This window comes from Eublepharis macularius, chromosome 16 (assembly GCF_028583425.1).
Source record: "Eublepharis macularius isolate TG4126 chromosome 16, MPM_Emac_v1.0, whole genome shotgun sequence".
In the NCBI taxonomy this organism is placed as follows: domain Eukaryota; kingdom Metazoa; phylum Chordata; class Lepidosauria; order Squamata; family Eublepharidae; genus Eublepharis; species Eublepharis macularius.
The window spans coordinates 5,100,372-5,118,297 of record NC_072805.1 but is presented as its reverse complement, the minus strand read 5'-3'; the positions used below and the strand labels follow the sequence as shown (position 1 = coordinate 5,118,297).

General features: G+C 44.1%; 1 protein-coding gene across 4 annotated transcripts in view; it reads right to left on the bottom strand.

Moving 5' to 3' along the window:
* The window catches only part of ATXN10 (ataxin 10), a 183,531-nt gene that overhangs the window by 120,294 nt on the left and 45,311 nt on the right, over nt 1-17,926 (bottom strand). For all 4 annotated transcript variants that reach the window (XM_055000643.1, XM_055000644.1, XM_055000645.1 and 1 more), the window contains exon 4: nt 4,626-4,722. In XM_055000643.1, coding sequence (XP_054856618.1) covers nt 4,626-4,722 — 97 coding nt within the window. The remainder of the gene's footprint in view (nt 1-4,625; nt 4,723-17,926) is intronic.

Genomic DNA, 17,926 nt, shown 5'->3' with positions numbered 1-17,926 from the left:
CAGGATTTATTGGAATTCTCTCAGGACCAAGTTAAAATTAAATCAAGAGAGGACTTAGCAGCAGAAGGGCACACCTGTCAGTGGTTTCCATATATGCAAATTTTGGAGAGATTCAAACTAGACAAGAGTCATTATGACTCTGAGAAATCTAAAACTGAATTTGAAATAGCCCTTTGTACAAACGATGAACATGTTATTTCTAAAATGTATAAACTTTTGTTGAGGTTTGAGACGGAGGAACAGCAAGTAAAAGAACATAATTAATTGGGCGAAAAATTGTGGACATGCTATATTAATAGAGCAACGGGAAATATGTGGACAAGAGGGCTGAAATTTACACTAAGCTCCAGTATTAAAGAAAATTTTTACAAAATGATGTATCGTTGGTATATGACGCCTGAAAAATTGTCTAGAATGTATAAGGGGGCGTCAAATGTATGTTGTGCTAAACAAGAAGGGACATTTTTTCATATGTGGTGGACATGTAAGAAAGCAAAGAGTTTTTAATTGCAGATTCAATCATCAATTCAGAAGATTTTGAAGATTAAACTTCAGCTGAAGCCCGAGACTTTTCTGTTGGGAATAATGGACAGCCAGTTGGAAAAAAGTTTTAGAACACTGTTCTTGTACTTTATTACAGCAGCAAGAGTACTTTATGCACAAATGTGAAAAACTACAACATTGCCTACAGTGGAGGAATGGTTGACAAACGTTTTGGAGTTTGCATTAATGGCAAAACTTACTGCATTAAATAGAGAAAGGATATTAGTTAATTTCTTGACTGAATGGAAAGAATTAATAGACTTTTTGCATGAAATGGGTAACAAGGATTTGATGACATCTGGATTTATGGATTAAGAAAGAGGAACAATAGAAAAAAGAGGGGTTTTGTGACCAACTTAGAATAAGTGGGACTCTAGAAATTATATATACTTGTTGCGGAGAAAATTGGAACTCAGCTTGTAGTGTAATTTAGGGGAGGGGTTGTTTTCTTTTTTCCTTTCCTCTTAATTTTATAGATATATGTATTGTTAGTGTGTTATGTTTAGAATTGTGTGTTTTTTCCTTTTCTGTTTGTTGTTTATTGTGTTGTGGTGTGTAGTTTATAGTTTAAATAAAGAAAAAATTTAACTAATAAATAAATAAATAAAGTATATCGTAAGGGGAGATGCGTTGTTATAGGCTCAGAAATCACTCTTCATTGGTGTATCGGTAAGTGGTGAAACATGGATATAGGGACATGGCATAATCTTCATCAGTATATCAGTTAGGGGTGATACGTGAGTTAAGGCACAAAGTTCACTCCTCTTCTGTATATCGGTACAGGGTTACACGTGGTTTTAGGCACAAGGTTCACTCGTCATTGGTATATCGGTATATACGTGGGTATAGGCACAGAGTTCACTCTTCATTGGTTTATCGGTAAGGAGTGATACGTGGTTGAAGGCAAAAAGTTACGCATGCATGAACAACGCCGATTGATCCCAGCTGGCCTTGATGTTGCTACCTAGCCCGAGTGCATCCGTCATGACGAGGTGCAGTTTATGTGCCAGGCAGACCAGGCCGTCAGGGGATGCCTCTTTCAGGGCCACCAGCATGTTTCTTCCCACATCAGTGACCATAAAGCCACAGAAAAGCTCACCCCCGGGCGCCCAGTCCCTCAATGCAGCCCTGATCATGGCAGCAATGTTCTTCCCCGTGTGATCCTCATCCATCCCCCGTGCCTGCAGCAGAACCACTCTGTAGCCCGGCGCCAATGGTAACACCTCCTCCTGGGGACCTGATCTTTCCATGGGCCAGTGGAGATCCTCTGGTTGCCACCATTGGGCAGTGACAGTGATGTAGCCCTGATGACAGCCATTCCACAGGTCTGCCGTGAAGTGGACAGTCCATCCCTTGGCACCCAATAGTTCCTTCAAGACCCTAGTGTACACACCCTGATAGAGAGCGGGCAAGACTTGCCAGCAAATGGTCCGCCGCAATGGCACTGAGAACCAGGGAGCAAAGTGACGCAGCAGCCTCCAGAAGCCCACACCCTCCATGATGGATTATGGGAGTCCGTCCAGAGCAATCATCACCACCACCGCTCTAGTGCCTGCTGCCTGAGCCCTCCCCCTGACTCGTACGCCTGGCACTGTTACAGACCCCGAGGGGACTACCTCCTGCAGGGTAGCCTGCCTGGGCATTCCACTCCCACCTGCAGCACCCTCACGGCAAGTCTTCTTACTGGTCGTGGACTCCTGTTCCCCTCCCCCTTCTCTCTGATCTGTAGCCATCCTCACACAGCTGCTAGGTGGTTCGCACGGTGGAGGAAGCAACATGTTCGGGTGGTGCATGTTGCTTCCCAGTGATGACACCATGCCAAGCAGGGGTCATTAGGAAGAGCTTGAAAGTGCTGCCAGAGTGATTGAGTGAAATGGGGACTGGTGAGTCAGGAGGAGAATGAAATACTAACTTCCACGGCGTGGAGCTGGACTGGGAAGACAGAGTGAGGGGTGGACTGTGGGCAGGGACAGTCTCTGGAGTTTGGATTGCAGAGGGACTGGCTGATTCCATAAACCACTGCCATTCCTTCTCAGACCCCTCCTCGCCCTCCGCAAAAAGTTTAACGATCTTCACTCCTGGCAGCGGAGGAGACGTTGTCTGCCTCCTCCACAGCCCCCCCCCCCCGGGCAGATCTGAAGTTGGAGTCTCTGGTGCCCACAAGACTTCCCCCCCAGTATGGGTGACGGTCACCAATGGGCAATGTGGACAAGCTTTGCACTTCCCCCCGCCCCACGACTGCCCTCGCCCAACAATACATGCTTCATAATGGTACACTGAAGTGAAGAACAAAACAAAACAGAGTTGTGCTCACAAAGTAGAAGAGAGCCAACAGAAGAGTGGGGTTAGTAGAAAGCAAATTCAAGAGTGAGGGTGTGAGGCAGCAGGCAGCAGCCCTGTGACTGGGTTTGGGTGTTGAGCCCCAAAACCACCACCGACACCAGCCCAGGCAGTACAGGTGCACAAAACAAAAGCTTAATGCACCAAAGGAGGGCACAAAAAGACAGCAAGCAGCACCAGAGAAGCACACTAGAGGAGAGAGAAGAGAGCAAAATGCAGCAGGCAGCAGCCCAGAGACTGGGTTTGGGTGTTTAGCCCCCAAACCACCACAGACACTGCCCCAGGCAGGACAGGTGCACAAAACAAATGCTTAATGCACCAAAGGAGTGCACAAAATGAAAGAAAGCAGCACCAGAAAAGTGCACAAAATCCAGGAGAGAAAACAGAAGAGTGAGGGTTTGATCCCAGGGGTGGGGCAAAACCACCCAAAAACAAAACAGCAAGAGTGAGGCCCTCAAAAAAGCAGAGCAAGAAACAAAGACAAAGGAAAAAAGGGGAGGCCTCAGTAAAGCAAGGCCCCAGTTCCAGGCAAAGGCCTGAGACTAGGGTGTGGTGGGGTGGGGGTCAAGGAAAAAAGGCACTCTTTCCCAAACACCTCCTTACTAGGAGAAGGAAAGGAAATTGGAAAGAGGCTTTTCAGTCTCTTTTCCAGCACCAAATCCAGGCCAAAGCTCCCAAATGCACTCTCTCTCTCTCACTCCAAGTTCCAGCTACTTCCTCCCTCTCTCTCTGCCTACTTAAACTGAAACCACGAGGCACAGAGCTTTGCCTTTTATATAAAATGCTAACATAGAGCAAAACAGGAGCACTCTAGTTGGCAGACAGGCCTGCCAAACAGGGTTTGGGGGGAAGAGATTGGTGTTCCCATGGCTACTGTAGGCCCATCTCCTCAGTTGCCTAAGAAATTAATCACCCCACTCCCCTTGCTGCTCTGCCGGATGGGGCAGAATGGGAGCTCTCCAGTTAGCAGGGACAGCTGCCAATCAAGGTTTGTGAGCTAAGATTGGGAGCAAGCAAAGGACTGGCCTCTGTTGTCTGGGGAATCAACTGAATGACGCCAGGATGTCTGGCTTCCCTAACCAACCATGAATCGGATGAATCAGCCAAAATAAGTCACAGAGTTTGTGGAAAACGCAGCCCCCACAAAATGTGTTTTCCCCGAGGAACGAATCGACTGATTCGTCATGAATTTTGATTCATAATTTGATTCGTGCCCACCTCTACTTACGAGTGATCAAGCATCTGTTGATGAATCCTAACTATGGTTGCCAACTGTGTGTTTAATGGGATGTTATTCACCAGGTGATATTATTTACCTTTATGCCATGAAAAGCATCAGCTGTCCATATCCATACAATAATCTTCTATTAAAGAGGTAGGACATTTTTTTCTTCAGGCCTTTTGACAACTCCAATCATAACATTGGGGGTGGGGAGTATAATCTTTCTATACCTTGTAAGTACCCATACGTTATAAAATATTTTAAAATAGGCCATACAATCTTACAGTCTTTCATACTGATCTTACAATCAGTGCCCCCAAAACTCAATCTATGTTCAAATCAAATTTAAAACAGGAAGAGAGGTCAGGTCTTCACATGCATATAAAGCCACTCCTGTTGCCCAAACTGTAATTCCATTCCCCCACTATGTGCAGACAATACTGTTATTGAAGATTAAAATATAACTTCCATACAAATAGACTACGGACGGGAGATGGGGAAGCAACCTGTTAATGCTTACAAAAAAAGAAAAGGCAACGCAAGCTTCCAGATCCTCTCCTGGGAATCTCTGTTTCCTGTTGCGATATTTCCAAGAAACTGGAGGCTACACCGAAAAGCTAAAATGGAAAACAAGAAAGGTTTAATTACAACAGAGCAAGTGTAATTAGTTGGAACAAAATGGATCAATCTTCTGAAAATATAGCTGCACTATGTAAAAGTTAATGGGACTGACTTCCTAATTGACCAGGAGTCTTCCATGTTTCAGCCCCAGGAACCATTTTTATTCCAAGCCTGAAATGGGGCGAACACTATCCTTTTTCTCAGGCTCCTCTCTCTTCTTTCCCCTCATTTTCCCCAACCTCCCCATCCACACTCAAAACACAAAATTAGTGCTGGTGCCTACTTGAGAGATGGCCTACTTTTGGCTCCCAACAGAGGTGTGCACCAAAATAAAAAAAGTCAAAGAAATCCAGATCCAGGAAAGAGGAAGACTAACGTTGTCCCTTCCACAGGTTTCAGAGGGGGACAAGCCAGAAAGTCAGAAAGATACAGAGGTCAGGGATCTGTTTACCCTTTGCTCTTTCCTGCATTGGGACTATCCTTTGATGTGTAGATTGCTCTTCTCAGGACTTCCTCCTCATGACAACTCATCTTCCTCTCTTTGTCAAAACCTCCTCCTTTCCTCAGCATCTTGTACGATTGATGCAGGACTCATCCTGCCATCCACTGGCATCCTTTGACTATTACTGTTGTTGTTGTTAGTCTACCTTTCTTACTGAGATTCAAGGCGGATTACACAGTGCAAGTGAAAAATACAATATCTTCAACAACTTGGATATTCATTGAGCAAAGTACAATAATGAACAACAGTTAGGACATTCGGTAAAAGAGATACAATAGGATATAATCCACCCTGGGCCTGCTTGTGCAGGGAGGGCAGAATAAAAAGTGAAAATAATAAATTAATAAATAAATGAGACAGCAGAAATTTGAAAAACAAGCATAAAGCCAAGCACATAGATCTATCCCTCCTATTTCCTATCAAATATAGAGTTCCTACAAAAAAAAGAACTCTCATTTCCTTTCTAAACCTTATCTAAGGCTGAGTGTAATTTTATTTTTGCTCTCTCATGCCCACCCAGCCATGCAAGCTCCCACAATCACATGTTTCCCTGCAAACGATGCAACTCTGCTAATGGGCCATGGTGCCCAGATTAGGGGTGACTGAACAGAAGCTGTATGAAGCATACTGAGTAGTTTCCTAACCACTGAGTTAAAGCTGAAGCAAGCGAGCTCACTAAACAAATAATAGCCCTGACCAATGCAGTTTAACATTTAAGTGAGGATCAAAGAGGATTAGGAAGAAAGTCAGAGAATAATAGGAAAGATGAGTGACTCTCCAGATAACCATGCTGGTCTGCTGCATCTGGAAGCTCACAGCAAAGCCCCACTCCCTCTAATCCAAGAGAGAGGACGACGGAGAGAACACAAGGATATCTCCAGCCTGGATTGACATATGCTGGTCAGCTGAAACCCAAGAATTATTCATCCTGGAAAAAGCTTCTTGAACTCTCACTGGGTCTTCATGGGATTTGGAAGGTAATTGTTAAAGACCCTCCCTCAACCCCCGATGAAATGATTGAATGGGAATTACAGGATAAGAAAGCATCTTACTTGCTATGCCAGCAGCCTTAATGATGATCATATGGTTCTCGTTCATAATGTTAAGACCGCCAGAGAAAATTTCAGCTTCTGGAAATCTTTAACAAGAAATCTGGATGGCCTTTAACTAGCCAAGTTAAGAAACAGCTTGCTTCCATCCAATACTCAGAAGGTGCATCCTTCGATAAGCATCTTGCTCAGCTCACGCATATTTTTAACCAGTTAAGCAATGCCAACTCAAATTTCTGAGGAAGATCAGCTCTCTAATTTTATTTATTTCTCTAATGAGTAGTTTTACAAATGTAGTAAGTTAACTAAAAAAAAACAGACGGATTTTGTCTTTTGCTGATGCTTTTTATGAGATTTCTCTGGAGATTCAGGGAAGAGAAAGTAGAAGGTAAGTAGAAGAGGAGAAACTGTTTTGAATTTGCTTGTAAGGTAAGTACAGGTTGGAGGAGCCAGGGAGCTAATAGTCCAAGATTCCAGCAATCAATGGGATGGGATCATGTTATAGAGAGGCAGTGCAAACTTATAGGAAATGCTATGAAGCTGTGGGAGTTTGCAAGGAAGGATAGTGTGTACAGAGAGAGCTTAACTCATTGCTTCATTTCTGATGCGAAGAGTCACAAGGCAGCCATCTGTCCCTCTAAGAAGCCTAAGTTTAATTCTGCAAGCCGCAGGAATGGAGACAAAGAGAAAAGATCTGAGAGGGAATGTCTAGATTTCACTAGTCTTAACATATTCTGATGAAAGACTGAACTGAAAATAAGAGTTTTATTCTAGAATCTGGAGCAATCTCTTATTTTGTCAGTCAAGCACCTTTATTTACTGAATTGAAAGCTACTGATTTAACAACGGTCTAAACTGCTGGTGGCAAATCTTGCAAAGTCTCTAAAATGGGAAACGTTGTGCTACATTCAAATTACCTAATAGAGAAACGACCTTTAAAGGATGTACTTTACGCACTCAAATTTAAATCCAATTTAATCTCACAATCAAAGCTGGATATTGTAAAAATGGAATGTGCACCATTTTCTTAAATGAAGAGATTCTTGCTATGGCTTAGAGATGTGCAATTCGGGATCAGTATTCCTTTAAAAATACCAAATTCCTCCTAATTAGATGAAATTTGGTACTACCGAACTCAAAAGGGAATAACGAATCAGATTCAGTATTCCCAAATGGAAGTTTACCAAATTGTTTTGGTAGACTTTGGTAACCGCAGCTGGCCTGTTCCTCTGCTAGGGAACTGCAAAGAAACAGTAGCCTGTCTTTTTTCCCAGATGGGAGGGAAGGGAGTGAATGGCCAATCCTTACAGAAGCTCTCCTTTTCTGAAAATGGGATTCTCTAGAAGGCAAGTGCCTTATTTAAACTGCCCTGCAAGGAGTTAAATAGGCAGGCTTGCCTCAGAGCAGCCTCAATTTTTTGTGGTGTGTAGTCTGGCTGCCTGGTAGAGAGATCTGAGACACTGTCTACCTGCTGCTGGCTGTTGGCTCCCTCTCTGTGATCTGGCCTGCTGCCTGCTGGGTTCCTGCTGCTGCCTGCTGAGACCTGCTGCTGCTGCACCTGGAAGACTTCTACTGCTTCTTCTCACTGTTTTTTCTGTATTTGGAGGAAGGTTATTGACCTGGTGTCTGGGAGGGAGGGGGGAAGGGAAAGGTTGTTTTTTTTTTAGGTTGCATTTTAAAAACTGTGGGTTGCTGTGGGGGGTGCATACAACAGTGGCTGTTGTATGGGAGTGCTTTGGTTTGGCTTTTATCTACTATAGTTAGTGTTTACTTTGCTGTTCTTCGGGTTGGGGGGGCTTCTGTTTTATGCAGTTGTTGGGGTGTTTTATTAGATTCACTTCTTCTGAGGGACAGTTTCTGTGTTTTCCCCTGATGTGGGTGTTTTGTTGCTGTAAATTTTTCACTGGCTAGAACAGAGGCTCTTAAAGAGAGAGCAAGCAAGATACAGAAGAAAAAACACAGGCTCTCTATGTCAGCAATACAGCCAATCTTTTCTTAATTAATTAATGTTGTTTACAGTGCACAATAAAGAAGTGTGAAAAATAAATTGATTACATCATCATCATTATTGAATCCATTATACATAGTCATTCATCTAGATTGAGAATATACAAACCACAACACAAACTCAAATAACCTGTTAGCTCCGAGTGATTAAAGGCAGGTCATAAAAGCTACAATTCTCAACTGATTTCAGTTAGCAACTGTGTGTAAGTCTCTCATACAGGGTAGTAATTGCAGTTGTCTTCCAGCTCTCTCCAAGCCGCAGAAAAGATAAGATAAACGTCCCGTCGGCCCGACAATCAGCTATCTTGCAATGATTGTTTCGCGTGAGCACAAATGTGCCTCAGCTTTCTCAAGAGCACAGGGCTAAAACAATAAATAAAGTGACAATACATTGAATTAAGAAAAGATTAGCTGTATTGCTGACATAGAGAGCCTGTGTTTTTTCTGCTGTAAATTTTTGCCAAGAGCTGTCTCTCCAGTGTTGTAATATAAGTCTTCCAGCTACAGTAAGAGCACAGAGGTCCCCAACCTTTATGAGCTGCAGGCACCTTTAGATTTCTGACACATCGTGGTGGGTAGTGGGCACAACCACAAAATGGCTGTTGCAGGAGCAGAGCCACACACAGAGGAAACCCAGGAAGAAGGGTGGTACAAAAAATACACTGGGAAACAGCAATGGGGGAGAATAAAACCAATACTGGTGCTGCTGAAACAACATTAATCAGATCTAAACTGGCCAGTCAGAAGCCTTGCTGGGCAAGAGCCCACCTGACCTCACCCATTTTCTAAAAACACTTGATAGGTGCCAAGAAAGGTGTCACCAGGCACTATGGAGCCCATGGGCATCACACTGGGGACCCCTGTGCTATAGTGTCCAGACCATTGGTTAAGATCCTCTTCACAAGCCCCACTCTGTGTCCTCACTTTCAGAGGTGAGTGAGTTACCCAAGGAATGCAGCTGTCATGGTGAGGGTGGCAGCAGTGACCAGAGATGGGGCTTTTTCAGCGGTGGCACCTCAGCTGTGGAATGCCCTCTCCCTTGTGTCTTATCTGGCATGTACTCTATTCTCCTTTGGGTGCCAGGTCAAAATATTTCTTTTAGCCAGGTATGACTGGGCTCAGTCATGAGCTGCCCTCTCCCCAACTGATAGAGGCTTGGGGCCTACTTGGCCTTGAGCCCAGGATGGCCCACCTGGACTTGCTTCATGGGCCAGTGGAAAATGAGCAGCTCACCTGAGCACCCAATTGAGTGAGTTACCCAAGGAATGCAGCTGTCATGGTGAGGGTGGCAGCAGTGGCAGGAGCCCCCCCCCCCTTAGTGGGGGAGGGTGTACCCTTGGGCTAGAGGAAGTCTGGTGAAGGGGCAGGGTCCTTAGCTGGGCCACACCTTAAAGGCGGCCTTTCACCATGGTTGAGGGTGGCCAGCTGTAGAGGAGGGTGAAGACTAAGCCATGCAATGAGGTCATTCCTATCAATTGGACCCATGATGTCAGGCTATGGATGACAGGATACAGCAGACAGATCTCTGGACCACTGCAGCAAGACACAAGGGCTTGGTCAAATGGGTTTTATTCAGAAATCAGATCATTTCCATATACAGGTCCATAAGACTACTTAGAAGCAAGGTAGACATCTAAGCAGCAAGAGTAGAAGTTGATAGGAATGACATCATGTGAGAGAAACTTCTCTTTTAACATTCTAGTTTACTCTTTTCTCCCTCCTCCCAACCATAAACATTACTTCGGCGCTCTCTTGGTGTGAGAACATTTCACATATTTGTGATATCACATTGTTACTAGGAAGCAAGACACAGCACTGTCTGGGAATGAGCGCAAGGTCATAAACACTGGAAGTTGTTACAGTCCAACAGATAAACACCTGTGAACGCCTGAGAAAGGAATAGTTATGACACTAGCAAAGTGATATTGAGCTATAGCAAGATACATCATGTTCAGCAGAACAGAATCAAAATTGGCATGGATGGGGCTCAGACATGACACATGGGTTATCAATCCAAGTTTGGGTGGGTTTTCACTCTGGCCCAGATTCTATTCCTTCAAAACTTTTAAATTCCTGCTGGGAACCCCAGTGTCATGTTTGACTGTACCCATTCATCCATGCCACTGTTAAATCTGATGTTTATTGTCCTGAGTTGACAAAGTATTATACCTGATCTCATGTTGTAACTGATGAGTACATTCCTTAGCTTTTGAAAATCACTTTCATTTTCTCCTTTCCACAGCATAGCCAGGCAGCTGGCAAAGCTGCAGACGATCTCTCCCATTGCTATTTTCTAGACTGACCTTGGGTGTCTGAAATGTTGCATTTCTCAGTATCTTGTCTGCCTAGTGTGTGAACTCCGAAAACGTTTCCCAGACTGCCTCTGAACTTGTGGTTTAGGGGGGAGGGGGTTGTTTGAGTATATAGACTTGTAACTGCCTTAATACTTATTCCTTTCAAAGAGAAGTTGCCATGCTCATATGCATTTTACTTCATGTAGGGTGATTCCGCACACGTTGGATAATGCACTTCCAATCCTCTTTATAGATCATTTGGAATGGATTTTTTTGTGTGAACAAAAAATACACCTCAAACGATTGATAGTGCATTATCCAACGTGTACGGAATCAGCCGTAATCCTATGGACCTGTGTATATGGGGAAAGACTGATTTCCTGAATAAAAGTCATTTAACCAGGGACCTGTGTCTTGCTGAAATGATCCAGGGATCTACCTGCCATATCCTGTTATCCATGGTATGACACCTAGCACAATGGGGTAGGCAAAAAACTGCAACAGGGAACAATGTTTGGAATGATGTCTAGCCCCAGAAAAACTGCTCAAGGAGACATCCTTGCCCCACCTTGATTTAATGAGGACATCATTATAGTGTTCTCCATCATTTGCTTGGCATCATGTCCAGTTCTCATCATCTGCGTACCTGATCTAAATTTTGCCAGCTCTTTGCTGCATAGTTCAGCATTGGCTGGCCTTCAACACGGATACATTCATTCAGTGTATTTTTTTCATGTTGTTTTCTTCTGGTGCCTCTTTTGGCAGGAAAACTGCCAGAGGAAGAGGAGGATCCATGGTTATTGTTCCTGCCTCCTCTCTTGACTGGGAGGAATTAAGATGGACCAACAACAGCAGGCCCAATATTTTCTTTCATTCCAACACAAGCGTAAACCTCACTAGAAGCTGCCTTGGCAATCTAATCTAGAATCAATTAGAGCAAAATGTATATCAAATGTGTATTGTCAATAGCATTTAGCTTTAGAGAAGAACTTTCTAACACACAATTTAAAGGCCTCACTAAGTGTTCTATGCTTGCTGAAATGTGGAACACTCGACTGTTTTATTGACAGTGAAATATGAAGAATAGTAACTTCAGGTACTTACTACTTTATTCCAAAAAGAGAAGCTCTACATCAGAAATTATTATGGGAATTGTTATGATAGCAGAATGACACATACTCTGATTAACCAAGAGCTCTGCACTGGGAGGAAAGCTCACTGATCACATCATGGTCAATTGGCTGCCTTAAGGATTTTTAGTATAACACGCTCCAAGCTCTGCTATACCAGTTTAAGGTTGGCAATGAACAATAAACTTATGTTGAATGATCACTTCTCTCCTGGGTCAAAGTTTGGTTGAATTCACGGAAGTGTCACTTATTTAAATATCATACGAAACAGTATACCTACACCCTTGACAACTAAGTGAGTTTAGAAACAGCTGACTTCTGAGGGACTTGCAACTTGACAGAGGTAACAGAGGTATATGAATTGGTTCCTCCACACAGGAAATGGGCACACAACTGTTCAAATGTGCAATTGTTGTGGTGGGATGTTCTGAGTTGCTTTGATTTGCCACCTCACACATGGTCACACCCATGGTCACACCAGGTCACAGCAACCACATGCTCCCACCAGGGAACACACAAGGGACTCCAAATGTTCAAATATACCAGACCTCTGTGAAAATCAGTCACATTCGCTTATTTGTTTAAACCTGACCCTAAGTAGGAAACTAATGTTGTCTCAGAGTTGCATCTGTTTATTTGCTTGCTGGTTTTTTGACCTATTTTAAGATTCACAGGTTAAGTAGTTCCATACTTTTATGAGCTATACATCACTCTGAGAACCTTCAGGCAAAAAATAGCTCACAAGTGCAGTAAGTATAAAAAAATATTGCTTCGCTTACCGCAAAAATCCAGCTTTTGTCCCAGATTCAGGACCCAGATAGCACACTCCCCGTTCCCAACACACTAGGAGCGAGAAAAGTCACAAAGGCCAGGCCAAGGATCACTTTAAGAGCCCACACAGCTCAGCCTCCAATATCTAGTCTGACCCCTATTCTAAAAGACCTATGTATGAGCATTTATTGGAGTTGAACTGTTGCACAGAAGGTAAATTATTATTTGTAAGCAGATTACTTATGGTGCTGTGGTTAAGTAGGGTTAGAAAGCCCTATTGCAAGGACAGTCTCTCTCTTGTTTTGACCTTGTACTCAAGGATTTAGCTTGGATAAACACTCTTTCAGGAAAACACCCAAGATTCCTTTGTGGCACCAGACATGTAACATGTTTATATTACAGAGAGAGTTTACTGTCTTGTCAATCAGACTTGTTTTGTGTTGTGTCTCCTGAAGAATTTGATTCTGAAGAATTGTTTGTATCTAGTTTTGTATAACAATTTTATCTCTTTTCTGTAAACAATTAACTTTGGAAAGTATGTAAGATTCTCTGCTATGGCTGATCTTTATGCATGTGTTGGAACATGGCACTGCATCTGGGTTTTATTGTAAATAAAGCTCATTAATTCTTTATGGATCACTTTTGGTGTCTTAGGGCCAAGCTACAAGTGACGAATGACACTTGAACGGCAAGTGAACAGACTCACGTGTATTCCTCCCTGTTCACTTGCGCTCCACTCGATCACTATGTGATCACTATGTGATCAAGTGGAGTGCAAGTGAACAGGGAGGAATACACGTGAGTCTGTTCACTTGCCGTTCAAGTGTCATTCATAGAATCATAGAGTTGGATGGGCCATACAGACCATCTAGTCCAACCCCCTGCCCAGTGCAGGATCAGCCTAAAGCAGGGATGGGCAAACTGCGGCCCGCGGGCCACATGCGGCCCACTACAGAGTTTTTTGTGGCCCACCAAGACAGTAGAAAAGTGTGATAGGGTACATTTGTCTCATTAAACTGATTCTAAAATTAAATGTGCTTGCAGCTATAGATGATATGAAATTAGCACAATAAATAAATTTAATAAAACTACCACTATTTTATTTAATTTATATTTATTGATTTTTATGATACAATTTATACCTTTTCTGAAATGCAAAGTTAACTAATGAATGCAATCATTTTAAAAGGTGCGGCCCTCCGCTAACCTCCGCTCCCACAAAGTGCCCCCCGAGCCAAAACAATTGCCCACCCCTGGCCTAAAGCATCTCTGACAAATATTGAACAATACAAAAAGGATGTGGACAAAATTGAGCAGGTGCAGAAGAGAGCGACGAGAATGATCAGGGGTCTGGAGACTGAGCCCTACGAGGAAAGGCTGAAGGCCTTGGGAATGTTTAGTTTGGAGAAAAGGAGATTGAGGGGGGGCATGATTGCTCTCATTAAACATTTGAATGGCTGTCATTTGGAGGGGGGCAAGGAGCTGTTCCAGTTGTCAGCAGAGGATAGGACTTGAAGCAATGGGCTTAAATTACATGCAGAAAGGTACTGGCTGGATATTAGGGGGAAAAAATTATTGCCTCAATAAAGTTGGTTAGTCTTAAAGGTGCTACTGGACTTTATTCTGCAACTACAGTTAACATGGTTAACTCCTCTGGATCTAAGCTAACTAGGAGACTCCAATTGGTGCAAAATGATGTGGCTCGACTGTTTTCAGGAGTGAGCAGAAGCATGAACATCACTCCCATCCTGCAGTCACTCCACTGACTACCTATCAGTTACCATGCTGAGTTCAAGGTATTGGTTGTCCCATACAAAGTTCTTCACGGCCTTGATCTGACATACCTACAGGACTGCCTCCTTTCCTATGTTCCTCCACAGCAGCTTCACTCATCTAACAGGGTCTCTTGCAGGAGCCAGCCTGCACATGGGCGAAATCAACAGCAGCCCGTACATGGGCTTTCTCTGCGGTGGCCCCAACCCTGTGGAATGGCCTGCCTGAGGAGGTCAGGAGAGCCTCCATTCTCCTGGCTTTCCACAAATAATAATAACAACAACAACAACAAACAACATTCGATTTATATACTGCCCTTCGGGACAACTTAATGCCCACACAGAGAGGTTTACAAAGTATTTCATTATTATCCCCACAACAAAACATCCTGTGAGGTGGGTGGGGCTGAGAGCGCTCCAGAGAACTGTGACTAGCCCAAGGTCACCCAGCTGGCTTCAAGTGGAGGAGTGGGGGAACCAAACCCGGCTCTCCAGATTAGAGTCCCGCGCTCTTAACCACTACACCAAATGGGCAGCAAATGATGCAAAACCAAATTATTCAAAAAGGCTTACCATGGGGGCTTACTCAAAATTCAGATAGGAGAGCTGTATTGTTGGGAGGGGGGTCTCAGATGCTTTGTTAATTAGTTAGTGTCGCAGGCAGGGCTGGGATGCCCACTCTGGCGCTGGACTGCGAGAGAGAGGGAGAGTCCAAGACACGCCGTGGTTGAGAGCCAGGAAATCCGTCTGTCAATTGAGAGATCAAACGAGAGTCCGAAAGCCAAGCCAAGGTCAAAATCCGGGTCATCAGTCAAACACGGAGGCAAGCAAGGAGTGGTCGAAGACAAAGCCAAGGTCAGGAAACAGGAGCTCAATCCGAGCAAGGGCAGGGTACTAAGCAGAGGTAAAGCATCCAAGAGTCGGGCTGCTGGACACCAGGAGCAGGGAGCGATGTTGCTCCCACGCTGAGCTCTGCTCACCGTTCTCCTTATAAGCCCCGGTCCGCATAAAAGGGCGAGAGCCAGGTGCTTCCCCTTCACTTGATTGCGGCGCCTCATCCTCGAGAACCAACTCCGTCCACCGCTGAGCCTGCAGGTGTGTGCTCTTTCTCTGTTCCCAAACCACCTCCCTCTTCTGAGCCCTTCATCTTGCTGCTGGCTCGAGAAGCTTGGATCTCTGAGGCGCTGGCTCCTCCTCCTCCCTGCATGACTCTTTGCCGTCGCCTGCTTCCACTGAGGGTCCTGGCGACCTCTCGATTGCCAGCCCTTCTGACGCTGCAGGCGCATCTCCAGGCAGGTCTTCATTCGGCTCCACTGGCTCCTCTACCCGCCCCCCCCATCCTCTGAGGAGGAATCGCCAGCAGGCAGGGAGCCCCGCAAAAGCTGGCCCGTGACAGTTAGGGACCTTAAGACTTCACCACTATGTTGCCTTACATACTATCTGTTGCTTTAAATATGTGCTCTTATGAGCTACCTGTGCTTCATGTTGTCTAATATCAGTCCTAAAATGGCTTATGTTCTGTTTCAGCATTTCTTCAACTCTGTATTGAATTCTTGCTAATGCTATGTCTTTGCAAACTTGTGTTTATTTACCCTATGATACTGTTTTTGGAAATGTCCTTGATACTGACTGTACTAATCTCACACTGTGTAATCTGTCTTGAGTCTCAGTGAGAAAGGTGGACTATAAATGACATAAATAACAATAATAATAATCAGTACCAGACTCTCCTGGTGAAAACAGGACACTGGACAACCCTAATCAAGAGACACAGCTTGCCAGCAAAATGAGACCCAGATGGTTGTTACGGATTTTCCGGGCTGTATTGCCGTGGTCTTGGCATTGTAGTTCCTGATGTTTCATCAGCAGCTGTGACTGGCATCTTCAGAGGTGTAGCACCAAAAGACAGAGATTACCTGCCAACATCTTTTCCACACTGTGACACTGAGAGATCTCTGTCTTTTGGTGCTACACCTCTGAAGATGCCAGTCACAGCTGCTGGCGAAACGTCAGGAACTACAATGCCAAGACCACGGCTATACAGCCCGGAAAACCCACAACAACCATCGTTCTCCGGCCATGAAAGTCTTCGACAATATATTGAGACCCAGTTGTTCATCCAGAAGCAAACTGCTGCACAAACCTGTACATTTTTGCATTCTTCTTGAACGTTTGGTAGCTTTTAACAATCTATTCAGCTGACTTTCTGCAAGCTCTAAAGATCACTTTCAACTCCCACATAAATACACCAAAATGCTAATACATTATTTCAAGAACCAGCTGATCCAATGATTTCCAAGAACAAAAAGACTGGAAGTTTCATTCAGCTTTATAATACAGCAATTAGCAGCAAATACAATGGAAAACACAGAACAAACATTGCTAATAGCACTAATCACAGTTTACTTATGCCAGATATTTCATAGTGCTGTTAACATTAAACTGCCATAAAGGTATTATTTTTACAGACTGGAAAATATGGGATCCAAACACACCACCAATAAGATAAATTATAAAAAAGTTCATCCACATGTTTACATAAAATTTTGATGAATATAATATAGTCATCATCCTCCTGCAATTATCCCCAGAAAATAATACTATAAACATTATTTCGACAGTGTAATTACAGTTTTTGCTTCAACCATGGTAGAAAAGTACTGGCACCAATTCCCTGACTAAGAGCGGGACCACAAGTGATGCCTGACACAGGATGAACACTAGTCAGCTTCCCTCAAGTTTTGATGGGAAATGTAGGCATCCTGGTCTTGCAGCTTGGCTCTCCGACTGCTGTCCAATGGACTTTTCAACTGTCACTTGTCCAACATTCCGCCAAGCTGCCTACATTTCCCATCAAAACTTGAGGGAAGCTGGCAAGTGTCCAACCTGTGTCAGGCATCACTTGTGGTCCCGCTCTTAGAAGCAGAGGCAGACAAAGTAAACCTGGAAATAAGTAACTTTTAAACTGAGGAATATCAGCTTCTTTTGTAACTAAAAAAAGCCTGGGTTTTTTTGCTTGCCAGACTGGTGACAAACTGTACCATCAAGTAGCAAAAAGGAGATTCCAAGTTCAAAAACAAAAGAAACATAAGATGAAAATAATGAACTGGCTTTCTTGCAGCAATCTTTGGGGATTTAATCTCCTACAGTTGGGTCTCTCTTTCAAAATTCCACATAATAACTAAAATTAATCCTGCCATTTTTAGGTCATTTAGGTCATCAGAAATAGTTAACATTTCACAGTACATCCAGGCAGGGTTCATTTTGAGAGGGAACACACAGGAACGCAGTTCCAGTAGTTTTCCAAAGAGGTCACATGTCAGGTGGCCCTGCCCACCTGATCTTTGGCCATTTTGGGCCCATTTTGGCCTGGATTGGACCCAAAATGGCCAAGATTGGACCAGAACAGCTAGGATTGGTCCCAAAACGGCCAGGGTCAGGCCTCTTATGGGTGGCGGATCACTCTCCCGCTCAGCAGCGGCCCAATCCTGACCATTTTGGGCCCTTTTTGGCCATTTTCAGACCCTTTTTTTGCCATTTTGGCCCAATTTGGCCCTGAATGGCCAGGATTGGGTCCAAAACAGCCAGGATAGGTGAGGTCAGGGGGCATGGCATATGCAAATCAGTTATGCTAATGACACACTTCCAGTGATGGCAAGGGGCATGGCATATGCT